Consider the following 21,939-nt stretch of genomic DNA (forward strand, 5'->3'; position numbering starts at 1 on the left):
CTAAAATCCGCCAAGAATATTAATATTAAATAGTACTGTAACATATTGTGTAAAGTGAATTCTTTGTGGAACACATATGGAGGTTCCTCTGAAATATTAGAAGGACCAGCGGCTCCAGCAATATCCCACTACTGGTTTTAAATGCAGAGGAAATTAAATCAGTATGTCAAAGAAACATTGATGCTCCCATGTTCATTGCAGCACTGTTTTCCTAGAAATGGAAACAACCTATGTGCCCATCCACAGAGGAATGGATAAAGAAAATGTGGAAACTATATAGAATGGAATACTATTCCACTAGGAAAATAAGAATAGATCCTGTCATTTTCAACAATGTGGATGGAGTCAGAGATCATTATGTTGTTAAGTGAAATAAGCCATGTACAGAAAGACAAGTGCCATGTGATATCAGTCATATGTGGAATCTAAAAACATTGTTCTAATTGAAGTTGAGAATAGAACTGGTGGCTTCCCGAGGCTGGAGAGGAAGAAGGGGAGGGGTGGATGAGGAATGGTCAATTGACTAATACTAAGTTATATTTGCATAGGAAAAAGAAGTTCTGGTGTTTGGCTGCACAGTAAGCTGACTATAGATGATGATAATGTACAGTGTATATGTTTAATCTCTAGGAGATAAGATTTTGAATGTTTTCACTCAAAAGAAATAAGGTTGGAGGTAGAGATAGATATGTTTACCCTGATTTGAACATTGCACGATATATACATGTTTTGAAACATTATATAGTATCCCATAAGCATGTAAAGTTTTTAATGTATCAGTTAAAAAATTTAAAAATTGGGTGAGATGATTTAGACATGTGTGAAGTCTGCACTGAATGGGTAAAAGACCTCACCAGTGCTCCCTGGTAGATGGCAAATAGTGCTGAAGACCTAGTTGCAGGTTTGGGTTGAGTTAAAGCGCCAGTGAAAGATGTCATTTTCTCTTGGTGTGCTTAGATGCACAGCTATGGGGATAGGTATGATGGACAGCAGAGGCAGGAAGAAAAAAACTAGGTGAAGAGATGTAGTCAAGGAAGATGCTGAAATGCAGTTTAAGTCAAGGTTATGGGGACAAAGAAGTCACATACCTAAGGTAACTAACTGTGGGTCCGGTTTTCTGTGTGGCTGATGAAGTCATTCAGAATGATAAATTGAGATGGCAAAGAAAAAGAATTCAGTCAGAAACCAACCCCCTGGTGAGTGCAGAGGATTAGCCTGGAGCATAAATTGATGATTAATATTAATAAAGATGGAGGATGATTTCAGCTTTGTAGAGGGAAGAATTTTCCATTAGGATTGATGTAGGACAATTGAAAATGTAGATTTGGGTCTCATTGAATAAGTGTACCTGTCAATTTAGATAGGATTTTTAAGCATCAGGGAAAGACCACTGTGGGAGAACATACTATGAGAGTCGGGAGGTGGCTGAGCAAAGCAGAGTACAGCACCTGAGTGGAGGTGTGGGAGGAGGAAAAGAACCGTGCAGCAGGGTCAGTAGTTAGAGATTGTAGTGCCGTCCTGCTGGACACCTACAGTTGCTTCTGCCGGATAACCTGTTAGTGACTGGGAAACCTAGTTAACTAGAGATTTAACCAGAGTAACGCAATTCCGTAAACATGATTACAATGTCAAGGAAGGACTGTTAAAAACAAGTGTTAGATGACTATTACAACCAAGCAAGTGTTCGTTGTCTTTCAGGTCGTTTTTAAACCTCTTCTGAGTCATACAGGCATCCAGTCACAGGACACAGTGCCACTCTGCTACCGAATGTACTTTGGAGAACACCTTTCATTTTCGGGGACTTTGGACTGCCTCAGAGCAGATATTGTGGATTCAGATACAGCCAAAGAGAGAAAAGGCAAAAGAGCAAGAAGGTATCTTTTTGCATTTTGTTATATAATTTTGTGCAAGAATTGTACCTCCTGTTTGTCTTTTAACTTTGTTTTCTTCTAATCCTAGTGAGAAAACGATTCTAATATCTTATTTAGAAGATAATTTCTGTTTAATAAAGTAGGCACATTTTAAATGAATTAACTTGTTCATCATGTTAAGTTATTGAGAGGTCTATTTTAAGGCATTTTAATACCATACGAGGGTTGTCTGAAGTGCATTTCTTGATACAAGCATTCACTGTTACCTACTTGGCCTGCAGCAGTGGGGTATCTGTGGCCTTATGGATTGCAGTTTCACATCTGTTTAGGATTCTTCACTTGCTGTCTGAGTTGACTTGCAGCAGGTGGTGTTTTGAATTAGGAGCAGCATGGAGACCTCACTGAGTGCAGCCATCAGAAACTGAGCCAGAGCCTGAGTAACCTGGTGGGAGACAAGCCGTCTTGTGCTGCCATCTGTATTCTTAAACCTTGACAGTCTCTTAACTGCTTCACAGGCAGTGGGACGCCCACTAACAGGACCTAACTGATCTTGGACCTTTCATGAGTAGGAATAGTGGGGTGGGGTATGGTCCCAGATAGCATTTGTGACTAAAAGTTTATGCAACCTTCAGTTAATCCTATTCATGCGTTTGCAAGGTGGTAGATTAGAAGTAAAGAGCACTTTTATTCAATATATAGCTAAGTAAAATAGATTTTTCACTTGAAATATTCTTTTTAATACTTTTTATAACTTAACAGAATTAGATTTTATAAAATTTCACAGAGTGATATAGAGGAAATTGTGGCTTTCTTAAATTTTGTTTCAGGTCAGAATATCTGAGGATTTCTAATATCACAGGAACACCAAAATTGCCTTGTCTTTTCTATTAAATACAGGACTCCTTGCCGTTCACAGTAGAGTGGTACCATGACAGTAGCCACAAAAGCTGAGACTGATTTTAACTAATAGGAATGAAGTTGCTTTTAAGACCTTGAAATGTTTGTTAAAACATTAGAAGTTTTATGTTAATTTCACATGTATAGAAAAATGAAAAAGTAATACTTTGTAATATAAAACATCAGAAATGTTGAGAATTAAACTTTATTTCTTTGTAAAACCTCTCAAAGGGTATTTTGCACAGTTCTTTCCTTCTCACTGTACAACTTAGAACACTGAATGAGCATCTTCTCTGTGCTTTGAAGAAATGTCGTACTCCTTTATAAGCAAGGGTCAATTGGTTCCAACCCTTTGTCTTTAGTGTCAGGAACTGTGTCTTGAATAGTGTCAGCAGTGCTTCCTCTGGATGTCTTCTTACTTCCCGCTTTCCTCTGTAGGTCAGTGCATTTACCTTGCCACTTCCTCTGGCTGCACACCTAGTTTTTCCCCAGAGTGAACGAATCAGCATTCCTATCGTTCCATGGTCCTGTCTCTTTTCCCACCCCATTTATACTGAGTCGAATTTCTCTACCAGTATTACCAGTGTCTTTGTTTAATTTTCATCTTTGTTATCCAGCTTCTTCTGATTACTTATCTTTGTAAAATAGTCTGAGGATTATCACTGGGAAACCAGGGGCAACACAGGTAACTGCCTGAAAGCAAATGTGCATTGGCCAATCACTGACAGACTGAGGGAGTGATAGTGATAAATGTCTGTTGTTTGTATAGTGAAGACCTAGTAGCAAGCCTGTCCTCAGAGTAAATACCATAGTGATTGAAGTTTATTCAAATTTGAACCTAGACAGCAAAACATTAATACAACTATATGTACTCCCTCTTTAGGGTTGAAAGATCTGAGCTAAACTTGTATTTCTATTTGTAATAGCTGGCTTTCACAAAATTAAATATATTTGTATGTGCATGTATCTGTTCATGCACACATACATTATATACATGTCCATGCATGTGGATCACATGCAGGTGCTATGGAATCTATACATAATTAGACAGATGTGAATTACATATACATGCAATTAGATTCTAGTCACAGCCTTCTTCTTTTCAGGTCAGAGTATCTGAGGATTTTCTAATGTCACAGGAACATTGAAATCCACCCCCATCCTTTCTATGAAGTGCATGTCATACTGGTGGAGATTAGACCTTCCTCCAACTACACTTCCCTTTTTATGTTCCCAGAGAGATTTTGTGCTCTCTGAACTGAATTACCTTTGGTCTAGTTGAATTTAACATTCCTTTTAATTTTTCTACTACCATCTCAGTTCTGAATGTTGTACACTCTCATAACAAACTCGTTATTGGCTTTTATTTCTCAGATCTCCCATAATTCCATCTGAAACTCTTCTTACTTTATTTGGATATCTTAAGTGCATTGTCCTTTTCGTGTCATTAATTTCAGTCTCACCTGGTTTTGTTTTTGGAAGCACATTGTTCAACTCCCACTCGGCTGTACAGCCAGGGCAGTTATTAAACATTTAGCATAGAGTCTGGAATGTAATAGAGTCTCATAAATGCCTTCTTATCCCTGCTGTCTCCAATCAAAGTAGTTTCACATACTAAGGATTAAAACATATTTTTGCGTTTTAATTGTGTTTTTTGTTATGCTGAGCCCATGCCCCAGCTCTTTGTCTCCAATTTTCAGTCATACTCTCAGTTGTTTGGCTTTTTTCCCCTTTTACTTGAATTTCCTGGCTTTAGGATTTTCTTGCCACTGTTGAAAATTTGTTTTAGATTCTTACTTTGCAGTTCTGATTCTCATTATCAGAGTTTTCCTTTTCTTAGCACATAGTCAGCATTGAATGTGGGCTTCCCCTAAGGTTGTGCAACCTCATGAGTTATACTAGGATGCAGCACTTTTCTTATTAAATAAGCAATACTAGTATTCATTAAGGAAATGCAATTTTAAAATTGTAAATTCTTTAATTGGGAACATTTTCAAAGCACCTTTTGTTTTTTGTTATTGTTTGTTTGTTTGTTTTGGTAACTGAAAAGGTTGATGTTTAATTTGACCTATGTGACTGTACAGTCAGAGTACACATGAAAAGGAGTGGGAAAATAACCTTTTTAAAAGTTTTGGTATTTGAGATTGTTATTGGTAGTTGTTTTATGGAAATTTGAGATTCGGGGGGTTTAAATTAAAATTGAGCTTCATATTCTTATACAAAAATCTTTAATTAGGATTTTCCAAGATAATTTTTGTACAAGATTTTAAGTATTTTTCATGTATATTTCTTATTTTCATTTCAGTTGCTTTTCCTCTCCATGTAAAACTTGGTAAAGCATGCCATGGGGGTTTCCTTTCTAATGGCAAATAAAATTCCATTAAATATGAAGAAATTAAATATGTAGTTTAGTATAGAGAGGGTGGAGAGGTTAAGGGATTTGTTCTAATTGATCTGTAATTATAGAGCCATCATTTCTACCATTGAATGGCAGGAAAGAATTGTTTTATCGCTTCATTGAAATCATTTCTTAGTGTAGGAAGACTGACTTTGACTTAGTCTTCCCTATGGATTTTACTCTATAACTACTGTCTAGTGAAAAAAAACGTAATCTTGTTGGCTGTCTTGCTTAAAATTATTTATATGGCTTATGCCAGATTTCACCTTGGAGATTAGTCTGCTTACAAATTTATAAAGATGTGTAGTTCTAGAAAAAAGAAGTAAAGTCTTGTCCTTTTTTTTTTTTTTTTTTTTGAACTCTTAGGCAAGGGCACGTGAATCTTCCTCCGCTGGAGTTCAAGCCAGCACTAATGTTGGAAACGTTTAGCATCAGTGCTGTGGTAATGGAGAAGTCTGTATGCACACCTCAGAACTCCACCAGTGCCCTTTCCTTCCACGATCTTAACAAGCGCTATTATAATACCTTCCACTGCAACTTCACTATTTCTTGTCAGTCAATTAGCCAGCATGTAGATATGGCTTTGGTTCGTCTCATTCACCAGTTTAGTACAATGATAGATGATATCAAAGCAACTCAGACTGACATTAAACTTAGCAGATACACAGCCGGATCAGCTTCCCCAACACCCACTTTCAAAACCAGAAAGCATCGAGATTTTCGTTCTTCTGACTTCAGCCGCAGTTCTAGAGGAAGTCTTAATGGTGGCAGTAGAGTAAATAATGCAAAGAACAAACGGACCAACAATGAGAATAACAAAAAGGAATCCCGGAACAAAAATTCATTAGGCAGATCTGAAAGAAGAACTTCAAAAGTGTCTAGGAAAGGTTCAAAAGATGTGGTGGACCACATGACTATTCATATGGATGACTCTGATTCAATCACAGTGTCAGAACAAAGTGAGCCTTCGGCTGAGTGCTGGCAGAACATGTATAAGCTGCTTAACTTCTATTCACTCATCTCTGATCCAACAGGAATATTAGAAAAATCTTCAGAAACATTTGGACCTGCAGGTAACAGAAATTTTAGTGATTTAAAATTATCTGTTTATAGAATAGCAGTAATAAAAAAAATATCAAGTTGTTCATCCTGAAAAATGTTTTGGATGGGTAATTGAAATGCAGAGAAATTTGACACTGCCGGGAGAATAAATAGACATGGCCTTCCGTTTTCATACTGCCTGGTTTCCCATCTTTCCTCCCTCACATAGGGTGCTCTTAAGGGATTCAGACAAACTAGATTTCAAATATCTGGCTCTGCTGTTTACTTTCAGTAGGAACTTAGAAAATGTTGTTTTGAAAAGCTTAGATCATTTTGGTGAGGAAGAAGGCTTGTTGCAAATGTGAATGAAAGAAAGATGAGATGGTATATGCAATGTCCTTCCATTTTTCAGTTTTCAGTCCTAACAGTGTATTTCCATTTACTTATAAAGGAGTGCGGAGCCCTACAGAGCCAACATGTAAAGTTGTGTTTGAGAATGAGCAAGACACCAACAGTTTGACCAAGACACAGAGGAAACGTAGCTTGGTAAATTCTGAGCCTCAGCACGTTACTCTAATAGTGTTTGGGATTGGAATGGTGAACCGCACGCATCTAGAGGCAGACATTGGTGGGCTGACAATGGAATCGGAACTAAAGAGAATCCATGGCAGTTTCACCCTGAAGGAAAAGATGAAAGGTATGCTGGGGTCCTCCTACCATAGTGCTGCTCTGCTCAAGAGAGCCAGTGGCCAGAAGTCCCACTGGGCCCCTTTCCTTCCAGAGATGAGACTCCAGGTTCTGGGTTGAGTCCTGAGGACTCTGAGTGTAACTGAAGACCAGCAGGTTGAGGCAGCTCTGAAGTCAGTGAAAACATTTAGGAACATAAATATCTAGCTATAGCTAATGTGTCTAATGCCAGAGGCACTTTATCTTTGAAAATCTTTCAATGTCCACAAGTAAGAGTTCTCTAGTAACTGAAAATATTAAGAAAATAATGAAGTTTGTGAATTATTTGCTTTTATTTGTTACTGCTATAGTAATTTTATAGCCCAGTGCTCATTTTGGCATCATGTAAGAAGTCATTGCGAAAGCCTGGAGAGGGGGTGCACACGGCAACCCCAGGTATCATGAGGATGAGGCCGCAGGATCATAGGTTTAAGGCCAGCCTAGACAATTTAGGCCCTGTGGCAAATAGGAAGTAAAGAGGGCTGGGGCTGTAGCTTAGTCACCTGCACCACTCCCCCCAAAATTTCATTAGTTGATAGAAAATTTCATGCGTTCATGAAAATGTACCGTACATCTCAAGAGTGATCACACAGGTATGGCATTTCAGTAAATCTAACAAACCACCATGATTTTATGTGTCATGAAATAATGTTGCCCAACAGTTGCAGTTGATTATAAAATGCATCCTAGTTTCTGAGATGCTAAAATAAAAATAAGTGCTAACGTACATACAGCAATTTGAAACTAAACTTTCAGGGATTCCTTCACAGCAATGACTATAATATCAGCATTTTTTCTTTCTAGTTGTGAAAATAAACTGACAGGTTATTTTATATGAATAAAGGAATTTATGAGTCATGTTTTTATTAATGATTTACAAATATGTAAGGTTTAAATAAAAGTTATTTTGAACCTACTTTTCATTATATATTCTTTAACTATATTTATTATTTATATATTTATTATTTAAAAACTAAAATTATACTGTTAAAAAATTCCCTGAAGAAACTATATAGATTATAAATTGCTAAGGAAAATATAAACACATCAGTCCTCCTTAGACATATAAGCAAAGGACATAGTATACGAAAGTTCACCTGGCTGAGCTGACATAAACAACTGGTTTGACTTCAGTGGTTGAAAAAAAAGAGTTATCAGTTGTTTATCTAAGGGTTTAGCAACAAATTAAGAATGATAATGCCCAGTTTTGGTGAAAATCAGGGAAATGGTTATTTTCATTCACTTCTAAATAAATTCAGATTGCTTTAACTTTCTCAAAGCTTAATTTGGTACTTTTTATCAGAATCTTTAAACTATATGTATGCTTTGACTCAGCAAGTCCAGATCTACACACCAGGGTAGAAGAAAAAAAGTCAGACTGTGTGAAAAGATGTCTGAACAGAGAATCAGCCAGAAGTCTGGCATTAAAGAATTGGCTGGTTTTTTGTTTGTTTGTTTGTTTATTATATTGTAGAATTTATTAATATGAAAAAATGCCAAATGAAAAAAGTGGGAAGTGATATATATGTATAATTTCATTTGGTTTGGGAAGTAATAAAAAGATTGATACCCTATGTTAAGATCATAGGAATTACATAGACCAAGGGTGCTAATTATGAATTCTTTTTCCTTTATTTTTAATTTTTTTAATTTTTCAAATTTTCTTTCTAAGAAAGTTTAGAAATAAGCTTAGAAAATACTAAATAGTATTTCTGAGATTAAAAATGCTATTAGGGTTTTGGTACCAAAGGCTAGTTAATGCAAGAAAGGTATATTGAAGTGTGTATTTTGCAGGTACTGTGTATGTGTATCTGATTACAGAGAAATAAAGACCTGTAAGGAAATTTTTAAAAAGTATTTCCAAAATACTTGAACAGATTTTATCATAACTTTATAGTTATCTTTTGTTACTGAGTATATCATGAATAAAATGCAATTTTAATATGAAGTATAGTTATCTTATTTCCAGAATTCTAATAATTGTTTTTCCCATATTTAAGATGTTTTACATCAAAAGATGACTGAGACATGTGCCACTGCTCATATTGGTGGAGTTAATATCGTTCTTCTTGAAGGAATTACCCCAAATATACAGTAAGTGTGTTAAATGTTATTATTTTCTTTCACTTGCTCATTAGAGTCTTTCAGAAAATTTGATATTCATTGGATGAGCTCATACTTGGTAGATTTTTAGGTTTATACATAAGGATCTCAGGCACTAAGATTCCAAATGTCATTAAGAATATCACCAAATAAAATGCTCTTAGGAAAAGAATGTTTTTTTCTAAAACAGTTGTTGCTACCTGCTTAGTCTCCCCTGCCCCTGACAAAGCTAACTCCCAGTACTTTGTAAGTTTGTCTAACAGGAAAAGTGATCACAGAACAAATTTCAGTTTACATATAAGATGTAAATGAATGTTAATGTAATTCAAATAGTTACTTGAAACAATATTATAGGCAAAGAATATTGACCATATCTTAATTTTATATTAAGTAGTTGTTACTCATTCACACTTGATTTTAAAACTTTCTCTTGTCATTTTTGCTTTTAATGAATTTAACCAAAAAGCTTATGAAATTCTTGTAATAGTAGAGGTAGCCATGGGAGGGGGTACCCGGGAGTGAACCCACGGTGCCTAACAACTGAGCCACATCCCCAGTCCTTTTTATTTTTTATTTGAGATAGGGTCTCACTAAGTTGCTTAGGGCCTCACTAAGTTGTGAGGCTGGTTTTGAACTTGGATTCCTCCCGCCGCAGTCTCCTGAGCTGCTGGGATTACAGGTGTGTGCCACTGTGCTGATTTCCTGTGTTTTTATTTTGACTTTGTTCTGAACCTTTTCCCTTTAAGTTCTGTTCTTGGACCTGTTTGGAAGAACTCTGTTGATGATCACCTTTACACAGGGCATTCAGACTACTAATCTGTGATCAGCACATTTAACAGTTTGACTTCTTCGTGTCCTTGGTAGTATGTACCTTTGCTCCTAATTTCCTTTCATGGAACAGTTTTCTTCTGTGACTACGGTGTGTTTTGATAACTTAGGTCAGGTTTTGAGCACTTGCTCTTCTTGCTGTCACAGCTTAACTGTGCTTCTGTTGTCCTGCAGTGCATCCAGCATTCTAATGGATGACTGAGTGGAAGCTTTGGCCATAGATTGACTAAGAAGAATCATCAGTTATAGCTCTAGTCATAGTACTTAAAAATCTACCTGATGTGGTGACCGTTTGGGAACATTCCCTGAAGTGGGTCTTTATAAGTGGGTTGTCGCTTTTTGCTATGAGTGTTGATGATTTCTTTCAAGCAATCATCTTAGGTTTAAGTCTTGCTGGAATAGTTTGGACCCATAAACTAGCATCGTTATGGGTCTAGATCACGTTTCGTAAGCAGTGTTCTAAAAGAAAGACCAGGAAATACCAGTGGTTGTGAGAGATGAGATCTTTTTCTATTTACTTAGCATGGGGTGGGGGGGAGTGTTATTATCTGACGTGAAAATATTAAGAAGTGGGCCAGGACCTCACATCAGTTATTCAGTCTGCACTGCAATGCTGTGAACGGGTGGTTTTATCCCCACTTTTTAGAACAAAAAGTTGAGGTTCAGAAAGATCAAAACATTTAAAATCATATGTTTAGTCTGAAGAGATGCCAGTACCTATTCTACCAAGTTCTGATGCTTATGTAGAAAGTCACAGAGGTTAGAGCCCCTGATCTCTTGATAGACTCTTAATTTGAAGGGCCAGGGTTGCCTTAGCCTGCTCAGGAAGTAAACTGAGTTTCTTTAGATGTTGCTAATGTCATATGTGCTCTGTCCCCTTGGATCTCTTCTTTCTAGTATCACTTAAGAGAAGGGCTTCAGATGATCTCTTAGCTTGTAAATCTTGTATTTATTTACAAAACAAAATTTTTTTTTTTTATACTGGGAATTGAACTCAGGGGCACTTGACCACTGAGCCACGTCCCTGGCCTTATTTTTGTATTTTATTTAGAGGCAGGATCTCACTGAGTTGCTTAGGGCCTTGCTTTTGCTGAGGCTGGCTTTGAACTCACGATCCTCATGCCTCAGCCTCCCAAGCCACTGGAATTACAGGTGTGTGCCACTGCACCCAGCTTACAGAACAAATTTTGTAAAAAATGTTAAAACAAAGATGATATTTCTTGACCCTACCCCACAGTAAAGTTCACTGAACTTGTTTTATTTGAAAAATAAAAGTTATTCATTCATCTTGCCATTCTTGTAGTGTTGAGTTAAATATTTCATTTCCAGTTGCAATGAAAGGAAATGGAATGAAAAAAGTAGATTAGAAAATACTTTGAAGGAAAATTTTATGAGTGGGAAGTCAGAAAAGATTTCCAGGTGATTGTCATGTTGTAACTAATTCATATGAATGTTTATTTGCTTCCCTTTTGTTTTCCTGCTTTCTCTTGAATCTTCGTCTGTAGACTGGAGGATTTTCCTACATCTCCTACAAGTACAGCCAAACAAGAGTTTCTGTACGTCATATTCTTTTTCATGGCTTTGTGATTGACGTAGAATCATATAGTTTTAAAGATAAGTGTCTAAATTACCTTATGGCTGTGAATATATATAGTTATTGTTCCACAACTTTAACATAGACACTTCAATAGAGTAAAGCTTACTAATGTTTAAGGAAAACACAGGTAAGGGCTACCTGTTGGGTAATTCCTACCTTGTTTTATTGTTGCCATAGTTTGTAACATTGTAGTTGTGTGTTGTTTGTGTGGTTTTTTGTTTTAGGCATGTTACTGTTAAAATGTCTCTTATTGCAAATACTTGTTTATGTTTGATAATATAAGATAAAAAAAATTTTACTTTTCAAAATTTTTTTTTACTTATTAAGAAAATTGTTATTAAAACATTAACAAAGATGGGAGGAATTTATTGTCCTATTGCAGATTTTTTTCGTAGGGTTTTATTATATGTGCTTTTATATTTTGAGTGACTTAATTTGACCCAGTGTATATCTGGTATTTTTTTATACTGAGCTACTTTAAATATTTAAATAACATTTAAATGTGTTTAAATATTTAAACATTCATCATATTTAATCTCAAAGTTATAGCAGCTAGAGATTTCTTTTTTATTTATTTTTATTCACTGAATTCTCTGAATATATTAATACTGACTTTAGAGAGAATGCTCTCACTGGATTAAGGTAATATCTACTCAACAATTATTGATTAGTTTTTATACTATGTGCTAGAAACTAGTGTAGGTTCCAGAGATGTAGCAGTAAGAAAATAAAGAAGTGGTCTCTGTCATGATATCACTTAGATACCCCCCCTTCCTTTTAGAGTTTTCTTCTGAGAGAAATATGTAAGGTGCAGTGACCAAGTAGAAAAGAAATTCCAATGATTTTTAACAGTTGAATCAATAGTAAATGATCACTATACTCCACATCCTAGAGATTTTTAGAGAGTCTTGAACCAAGGTGAACAGTGTAGGCCAAGTTGCACAAATAGTCTCCTTCTCCCTGTCTCTGAAGTCTGGGACCTGCTGGGGGTGGGGTTGGAGCTAGAGCTAGTGGTTATGATGGTGTGGGACCATCATGTCGTCCAGCTCCATGGAATGCCTCTTGAAGTGGTGCACTATGAATGGGCTCCTCTAGTAATGGGCAAGGCAGAGCCCTGAGGTCCTTAATACTTAACATCAGTATCTCCCCTGGAAATACCTCTATCGTGTCTCCAGTAGGAGAGCTCAGCCCTATTTGCTTCTATTCTGACTTTTGATAGATAATTGAGAATGCAGTATTGCATATGCTCTTACATAATCAAAAGTGGTATTTTGGGAAGCTTCCCAAGTTACAGAGGGAAGCAGTGAGGTAAATGTGGAAAGTAAGGAAGAAATGTAGCTTGCATTTTCTATTTTATTATTTTCACTGAGTGGCAAAGAACTGATTAAAATCTGATTTGTACTGAGCAAGGCTGCTATTCCTAGTTAAGAATTAGGAAGTTTTATTGACACAGATTGGCATTTCTTAGGGCTGAACAACATGATGGTCTACACCAATCAAACTGAACCAGAAACTGAGAGGGTGCTCTTGTCAGAGTGCACCTGGAAAGGATGTAAGGAGACCTGGACTAATGAATGAGATAGTTTATAGGTTTCCACTGGGAGTTATCAATTGATAATTATAATTCTTGAAGAGTGTTGTTACTTAGTCAAGACCACATAACACACAGTGTATGTGTGACTTTTACACATGAAAGAAGTGGTCAGGGTCTAACATGGAGATGATAAAAGCATGTGGCCTGATGGGTATTCCTGAGGCTTGCATGAGAATTCACCACAAGTGCCCAGGAAGGCTGATGAAAGGATGCATCGACAGTGCTAGTCCAACTCACATGATCCACCAGGTCCACTGTAGCCTCACCTGTAACACCCACAGTGCCCAACAAGGCAGGGGGCTTTTCCCATTTTGCTTTTACTTCATGAGTTCAGGCAGTAGGGCTTTTAAAGTGCCTAGCTTGCCTTCAACTTTTTTTTTTTAACATAGTAAGCGATTGTTAAGAGTGATTTCTTTGACTCTGTTTAGATTTTAAAAAGCATAGTATTTTTTTTTCCTTTTTAGCATCTTTCTCTTGTTAGTGGTTGTACAAATCTCTAAGTTGGAGGAGGGGAGTTCTGAATGGGAACAAAAGTCAAGTGGAATTTTGTGGGTACATGTATGTAATGATGTGTCAGTGTTCATGCTTTTACTTACATGTGAGCACATATTCATTTTTCTATAAATTTCTATTAGAGAAGTTATTTGCTATTTAATACAATGTGAAATAAATGTATTTAATATTTCTGGAAAACATTTCATCAGTGTACAATTTAACGTGAAAAATCTTACTTGCCTCATTGAATGATTTGTTTCCCTCTTGCTCTCAATACTTCTTCAAAACTTCTGTTTGTTTGGCTGTATTGTAATGGTTCTCCTCCTCTGTTGGTAGAACTGTAGTGAAATGTAGTATTGCCAAGTCCCAGGCCCTCTACAGTGCCCAGAGGGGGCTGAAGACAAACAATGCAGCTGTGTTCAAAGTAGGTGCCATCAGCATCAACATTCCTCAGCACCCTGCCACCTTGCACAGCATGATGGTTCGGAGCTCTCACCAGCTCTCCAAGCAAATCTCAGACCTTATCAGACAGCCTTCTACAGTGTGAGTGACCCCACCGTTCCCATTCAATGATTCTGTGTGATACCTCAGGATTTTCTTTGCCTGTTAACAGAAGTTTGAGAAGATGAAGATACTTCTAAGTATTGATCATGTGAACAGTGGGGCAGGTAGAGAGTAGTGAGACATGATCATGGATGAATCATGTTGGGTGTCATCAAGTACTGTGTCAGAAATATAGGTGCCCATGTTCCATGTTGCATAATGAAGCTGAAGAGAGCCTAGGGATCTGCGGGCATCCAAAGGGGTACCACCAATCCTTGTTTCTTTAGATTCATTGAAATTAAGAAATTGCAGTGGTCATTTATGTCTCATGCATGGTTTTGTGCTGTCCATTACATGAAATTGTCCTTTGTATTTTCATATATGAAATTATTGTCCCTCACATGAATTATTTAAGACTGCATTTAATGCTGCATAAATATTTAAAAGACAGCAAATCTGACCTTTGCACATTAACTTCATTCCCTGTGCCTGTAGCCATTATTTATGGCATATGCATTCCTGAGCTTTATTCTTGGTCTCTAAAAGTTGTAACTAATAGAAACATATGTAAAATGAAGACAATATGTCTCATTATGTCTCTCTTCTCCATCCTGTGAAGAGGGAAGACATTAGCATGTCTTTTGGTGGTGTCCTGGAGCAATGATTTTTTTCCAGTTTTCTCTAGATCTTTAATTCTCAACATAGTAATAAGTTACAGCTGAAGTTGATCAAGTAATGAGAATTTAAATACAGTTCTTCCATGAATGGAACATGGAATCCAGAATGTGTTCATGTATTTTAGTTTTAAAATACTCAAAGTGATTTTTCCGTATTATGATGTATTGTCAGTAGGGGATAATAGTTGAAAAGTCTGTATCCAAACTGATTGGGTTCAAATCCTAGCTTTACCACTTCTAGTTCTGCTTTTTCATTTGTAAAGTGTAGGTAGTAGTAGTACCTGCTCAAAGGATTTTGTAAGATAAAACTCAAAAAATTCTAAGAGCAATATCTGACACTCAAATAATTACTGTTATTGTTGGTGGTATTATCATTGGAATGGTAGCGATACTAGTGGCAGCAATATTAACAGAATTGCGTTAGTAATGGTAAATGGGTAATAGAAATGCAGTGGAGTAAGTCATAGAATTTGAATCAGAGAAACCTTGAGTTTAAATTCCAGTATTGCATTAATGATAGGAGTCACCTCAGAAGTACAGCATTTTAGGAGTCACTGTTGTTATTGCCTTTTGTCTGCTTTCCAGATCATCATTGTTCAAGGCTATTTTTAACTAAGAATTCCAATGATTTCATATAATAAAATAGTAGCTGTTAATTTTGAGTTTTGAAAAACTGTTTTCTTCTTGGTTTATAGCCAACAGCCTATGAAAGAAGATATTGCAACTCCACTGCCCTCTGAAAAAACCCCAACAAGTGTTAATCAAACTCCTGTTGAGACAAATGAATTTCCTCAGCTCCCGGAAGGCTTGGAGAAGAAGCCTATTGTTCTTAAATTCAGTGCCATGTTAGATGGCATAGCCATTGGAGCAGCACTGTTACCATCTCTGAAAGCAGAGTATAAGATGGGAAGAATGAGAAGTCATGGGATGACAGGTATCACTGAATTCTCAATTTAGCCACTGAAAATTTATGAAGTTTTGAGAAATTAGTAATAATATCTTGACAGAAAGGAAACTTTAGTGTTATAAATGTTATATAAAAATGTCAAAAGATTGAACCACAGCACTTGGATTTTATTAATGATATTCTTTAGTCAGGGGAAAAAAAAAACGCCAAGAGCTTTCTGTTAGGCAGAGGTCCTGTTTGCAGGTGATACGCTTCATTACTCCTCTCTGCATTTTATGTCTTTTATGTCCTTTTTCTTGCCTTATTTTTTGTTAGTCTTATTCCCATTGTTTGAGGAAACCAGCATTTTACCAGTGAGTTCCTGTTTGCTGTGTATGTTTGCTGGATTTGCTCCATCAGATTAAGAAAATGTGCTTCATCCCCTAGTGTGCTGAGTGTCTCTGAAGAATAATTGGTGAATTTAAGTATTCTGTTCACATGATAAATTAATTTTTTAAAGCACAAATACATACATATGTGAATACATGCATTTAGAAAAGTGTGTGCATGCCTACCCCTAGCATTTCAAGCTTTGGTTGTTAAGAGGAGTTTTCCTAAAACCAATCAGACCTTCGTATTTTCAGAAACAGAAGTACTGTGAAGTGAGTTTCCAGATTTGGTAGAGTCAGAAGTCTTAGGCTTTCAATTATTGAAGGCCATTAATAACTGGTAGTCAGACTTGTTTTCATCATTTATTTGAATCAACCATGAAATACGAGAAGCAAGTCAGAAATCAGATAGGGCAGTTTACAACTAGAAAAATTGAAATATTTTAAGAGCAAAGTGATGTATTGTCAAATATTCAGACAGGTAAGAAGTCCAGATTCTTTTGAGATGGAATAGGAGGACAAAAGCAGTAGCAGAGCACCTGCACTAGTGGTGGTAGGCCATGGCTGCAGCCTGAGCTGCTCCACATCTTCATCCAACTGTGTGAGCAAGGGAGGTGGTTGGTGTGGATGGTCCCCCTCCTGCAGCTGGCAGGTGAGAAGTCAGGAGTGTGCCTGGCTGCAGTGCTGAGCGGGAGGAGGTCAGGGCCATCCCAGGTGCTGCTGGGGTGAGTGAGCGCTTTCCTGCTTATGGCTCTTTCCACGTGTAAGCATTGTCGTGTGGGTAGTGACTGTAGTGGATGTGGCCTGTGATGTAGCGGATGTGCTCAGGGGAGAGCACTAGGTGTCTGTGTGGGTCACATGGGCTGTGTGGTGATGTCTGAGTGGGGACAGTTGGAGGCATGCCCTTAGATTGTGCTGGTCTGCAGGAGTGCACACATGTAAACACGTCATACACTGAATGGGCAGTAGCAAGTCTCAATTGTGGTAGGCTTCTGCTGCCCTTATAGACCTCCAGGGCAGTTAGGGACATGCAGGCTGAGTAATGGTCGAAGTAACATTTCTATATTTATTTATCAACCGTAGTTGATTTAATGTGTAAGGCAACAGTAAATGAAAATTCATATAATATCCTTATTTCTTAAGGTCAAAGATACATGTATTTGTACTTTAAACTCTATGAATGTTCTCAGTGTGTTTAGTTTAACTGGTTTGGTTTTGATAGTTTTCACTACTTTCCACACTTACTCGGGATTAGGAGATACGCTGTCGACTGCTAATCTTGTCTGTGAATGAAGAAGCATTGTGGGAATGTGGATTTTTTTTTTTTTTCCTTAAACTTGGACTAGTTTCTCTCATTGTAACTCCTCTGTGATAAGGGCAGATTTTTTTCTGTTCTGGCCTTCTCTGATATAAAGAACATTTATAGATGTTTCTCTGCCACCTGATATCATGTTGGGCAACTAGAAGGCTTACTACTCATGGCTTAATACTACTTGCTGATTGACCCAGTAGAAACCATACATATGTTTAAAGATAAGGGAGTATTTTATGAGCAAACTTAAGATATCTTTTTATATATTTCAAGGACTGTGAAAGGTCCTTACATTTTTCTTAGACATCGCTTTTGCAAAGGCGAGGAGTTGGTGAGCCAGTGAGCACCTGCACAAACAAGAACTTTTCTTATTTCTTTTAGGTGCACAGACAAGGTTTACATTTGAGCTGCCAAATCACAGATTGCGTTTTACTTCAAAAGTTTCAGCCACAGATATGTCAACCATTCCTCCTTCTGCCAGTCTTAACCTTCCTCCTGTTACTATGTCAGGGAAGTACATAATGGAAGAACATGACAGCTACTCTGATCAGGTGTGGAGTATAGATGAACTGCCTTCTAAACAAGGGTACTACTTACAGGGAAATTATCTACGTTGTGTGGCAGAAGTAAGTTTGCTTTTAAATTTTTATTATTGTTTGTAATTTGCAAGTTCAAGATTTAGATATACCAAAATATGTGTTGATCCAACTTTTAAGGTTGCAAACCTTAAGATTAAGCATGAAATCATTTGTTCCCACAGAAGCCTTCTCCATGAAATTATGGGTAGAGGCATGTCTGTCTATGTCTTGTTTTTTTCTCTTTCCCTGTAGTTTAATTGAAACATGCTTTTTAAAACATACTAGTCATCTTTGAATTTTACATTTCTTACATTGAGTTTAATGTCAATCTTGGCATTATTTTCATGGCATATTTGCTTCTTGAAGGCAAATTAGCAGCTATTATTCAAGAGATTTTATATCTATTGACTTTTGTAGTCCTTAAATCAACCCTGTAAGGTAGATATATTTGTTCTAATTTTGCAAGTTAGGAAACGGAATCTTAATGAGGTTACACGACTCACATGAATATATGTGATTGTTGGTGATAAAGAGTCCTAGAAAAAGATTTACTAAGCTCATATAAAAGATGGCGTCCCTGATTACATCATCATCATCCTCATTTTTGCTTGTATCTGTACAAGCAAAAGTTTCAGAAGCACTTGGATGTGTCTTTCATCTGATTAAAAATTCTATAAGAAAGCTGTTTGGATTCTTTGATAGAAATATTAGTCATAGGTATTAATATTGATGTATCGTCTTTAGACTCTACTTGTCTTAGCCCAGAGCAATAAAACTTTCTGTAATTCCTCACTTAAAAGTGCCAAATCTATTGGGCTAGGGATATAGCTCAATTGATATAGTGCTTGCCTCTCATGCATAAGGCCCTGGGTTCAATCCCCAGCATCACCAAAAACACAAAACAAAAAAAAATAGTGCCAAATCTATTTTGCTCTTTTAATTTTTGATCAAAATATTCGGCCTATCAGAGTGACAAATGATGAAACATTTTTCTTAATCATAAAGATGTTTAAAACTCTTTTCTATAATACTCAACTTCAATTATTTGCTGCTTTCTATTTAATCTGTTAATTAGCTAATTCCTGCCAGTAGTTAAATGCCTTGTAGTAATTATAGGGCACAACTTAATTCTGGCATCTCCAGTTTGCTAATTCACTCAAGCATAATCCTGAGACGCAGAATTTTCATTATTGTATCCTTAGAATTTAATGTGGTACACGGAATAGACAGTCAATACATCACTGTATGAATAAATAAATTTATTTACAATGATGCTTGTCTGTGGTTCTAAGATCACAAAGATGAATCATTAAAAATCTTCCTCTAGGCAAAATTTTAATTTTGAAAAAGGTATATAGTTAGAATAGTTTTTGTTTTCAAAATATTTCTCGCACCTTAATTACTGGTTTTAAAAAAATAACATTTTGGGAATGGCCCATATCAGTGTTAGGCCAATAAAGTATTAGAGACTCTGAATATTTTAAATCTTTCTTCAATATATTGATCTCAAATAGTATGTATTTAATCATCTCTTGTAAGTTTTGGATGATGTTTTAAGAAAAGGTGTAGACTAAGATGGTATTGTTAGTCTATTGTTAATCTGATACCCTGGTTCTGTTTGGCAGGTTGGTTCCTTTGAACATAATCTCACAACTGATCTTCTGAACCACTTGGTGTTTGTACAGAAGGTGTTCATGAAGGAAGTCAATGAAGTAATACAGAAAGTTTCTGGTAAGATGATCTAGTATCCTCTAGTATAGACGCAGGTTTGAAATAAAACTTGATTGGCAGTGAAAGGAAAGTGACCATGATCCTTGGAGCAATCAAGAGATCTTTATTGTGGTGGTGTCTGATCAACAGGGAAGAGAAAGAGAAAGCGAGAGAGAGAGCCAGGAAAAAGAGAGAGAGAGAAGGAGAGAGGGAGAGGTGTCGAGCAAAGCGCAAGAGAGAGAAAGTGAGAAAAGAAAGAGAGAGAGTTCTGGCAGGAGAGAGTTTTTATAGCCAAAATCTAATGGGGTCTCTGGGTCTGCAAGCTGCCTTATTGGTGAGCAGTGATTGGATCATACAGTGGTTGCTAAAAGTGTCATCTTCTGCCCTTAGGCAGATGGGGCAGGGGTCAGATATGGGTCTCCATTGCACCAGACAGGTGGGGGTTGAGTGTCCAGCCTTGAGTGGGGTTGAGTGTTCAACCTTGGGTCAAACACGTGATAAGGAACCAGATGGATGGGGGTCGAGTGTTCAGCCCACCCTGAAGCTAACATTTGTTCAGCCTGCTCCGCAACTAACAGGCAGAACAAGAGCAAAATTAGATAGATCCATCAATTAATTGTAAAAGCAGATTTTTTTGGAATTTTATTCTTACTACTTACATAGGGAAAATACCAGTTATTTTTTATTTCATTGAGCAAACAAAAAACAGCCAGTTTTCAAAGTAAGCGCCTGTGGTGCTTGATCGAATGTTGTGTGTTTGCTGAACCTCATGATTATATCACCTGAGCAGGCCCTGTCTGCAGAGCCACAGGAGAAGCTGAGAACTTTCCTGGCTGGTATCACCTTTTTGTTGAACAGTGTTTAATAGCAATGTTCTCAAAAATCCTCAAAATTTAGTTATTATTCTGTTTACTATTTTTCTCTCATGACTTAATTCATTATATAATTCCAAGTGGAAATTTTGACCCTGTATAAATTATCTTGTGTGTGTGTGTGTGTGTGTGTGTGTGTGTGTGTGTGTGTGTGGTGGTGCTGCTGCTGCTGGAGATAGAACACAGGGCCTTGTGCATGTGAGGCAAGCACTCTACCAACTGAGCTACACCCCCAGCCCAAATTATCTTGACAAATTACATCTAAGAGAGACAATTAACTAACTCAGTAGTTACTTACTCAAAGCTTGAAAAACTTATGGCCCCAAGCAAGATGATGAGGAAGTTACAAATGTGGATAATACATTTAGCAGGCTTTAGGGAACTTGTATCTTGTTGGGAAGATTAGATGTTTTTACATGTGCTAATACAAAGTGTGAATGAACGAGAGAGAAAGTGTTAAAGGTATGAAGGGGAAAGAACACTTCATGGAAGAGGGCTTATCACTGAGGCCCTAATGGTGTAGGAATGATTTGAACTGAGGTTTGAGTATGTTTTACTTTTGATAGTTGAGTACATTTCAAAAGAAAATGAGACCGTGAGGAAAAATTGCAAGAAACTGGGAGAGAATGATATATTTATTTGCTGGCTTAAGAAAAGAATTGTGGGAGTATGAAGAAAATTGTGAAGACATGCCACTAGTTGTGAGGAGTGTTGGAGAAAAGACAGAAAGTGGAGAGTTGGATCAACAAGCAGCACTGGTGTCTAACTGCGTTGAGGAAAAAGACTGAGGGCCCATTCAGTTACTGCTTGCAGGAATCTGAAGATAGATGGTCCCTGCACTGAGGAACTTAGTCCAGTTGATGAGGTAACAGGTAGAAGTCAAGAAAAAAACTATATAACAGAAGTGTGAGTTTTTTTGACACATGTCACATGAGAACGGATGCATCAAGGAGGCTTTGAATGAGCTGATATGCAACAAGGGACTATGAAGAGCACTTGGCACATGATAAGCACTCAGATCAACTCACTCTGTCTAGGTGGCAGGGTTGATGGAGGTATGTGCTTAGTTGAGAAGGCAGGAAATGACTAAGAGCAGATAGGAGTGAATTGCCAAAATCGTTATAGAAAAGGGAGTTCAGGGAACAGTGACCAAGGTGGGCTGTCATTTAGAATTCAGTAGAAAGCTGAGCCTCAGGATTTAGTGTTTAGAGAAAAGCAATGGAAAGTAAACACCATCCGCTGAAATGAGGGAGTGCAAGATTTCCGAATGATGTGGCAATAGAAAGAGGCACATTTGAATGAAATGAGGGAGTGAGACATGGTAAGCCCAGCCTGGGATAGCAGGAGCTCTGTTGGCTTTGGAGGAAGGTGGAGAGGAGAAGGGGAGGAGTGGTCAGTAGCTGGCTGGATAAAGCCCAAGTC

At 37.2% G+C, this 21,939-nt stretch overlaps 1 protein-coding gene across 12 annotated transcripts in view; it reads left to right on the forward strand.

The window, feature by feature from the left end:
• The window catches only part of Bltp1 (bridge-like lipid transfer protein family member 1), a 209,922-nt gene that overhangs the window by 121,795 nt on the left and 66,188 nt on the right, over positions 1–21,939 (forward strand). For 11 of the 12 annotated variants that reach the window (XM_058583669.1, XM_058583667.1, XM_058583668.1 and 8 more), the window contains 9 exons: positions 1,699–1,874; positions 5,533–6,239; positions 6,659–6,904; positions 8,934–9,027; positions 11,370–11,420; positions 13,887–14,093; positions 15,466–15,704; positions 17,739–17,983; positions 19,561–19,666. In XM_058583669.1, coding sequence (XP_058439652.1) covers positions 1,699–1,874; positions 5,533–6,239; positions 6,659–6,904; positions 8,934–9,027; positions 11,370–11,420; positions 13,887–14,093; positions 15,466–15,704; positions 17,739–17,983; positions 19,561–19,666 — 2,071 coding nt within the window. The remainder of the gene's footprint in view (positions 1–1,698; positions 1,875–5,532; positions 6,240–6,658; positions 6,905–8,933; positions 9,028–11,369; positions 11,421–13,886; positions 14,094–15,465; positions 15,705–17,738; positions 17,984–19,560; positions 19,667–21,939) is intronic. The other variant, XM_058583672.1, reaches the window with a different exon arrangement.

The sequence above is a fragment of the Marmota monax genome, unplaced genomic scaffold, assembly GCF_021218885.2.
Source record: "Marmota monax isolate L192 unplaced genomic scaffold, Marmota_monax_Labrador192_F-V1.1 WCK01_AAM20220418_F8-fsc00378, whole genome shotgun sequence".
In the NCBI taxonomy this organism is placed as follows: Eukaryota; Metazoa; Chordata; class Mammalia; order Rodentia; family Sciuridae; genus Marmota; species Marmota monax.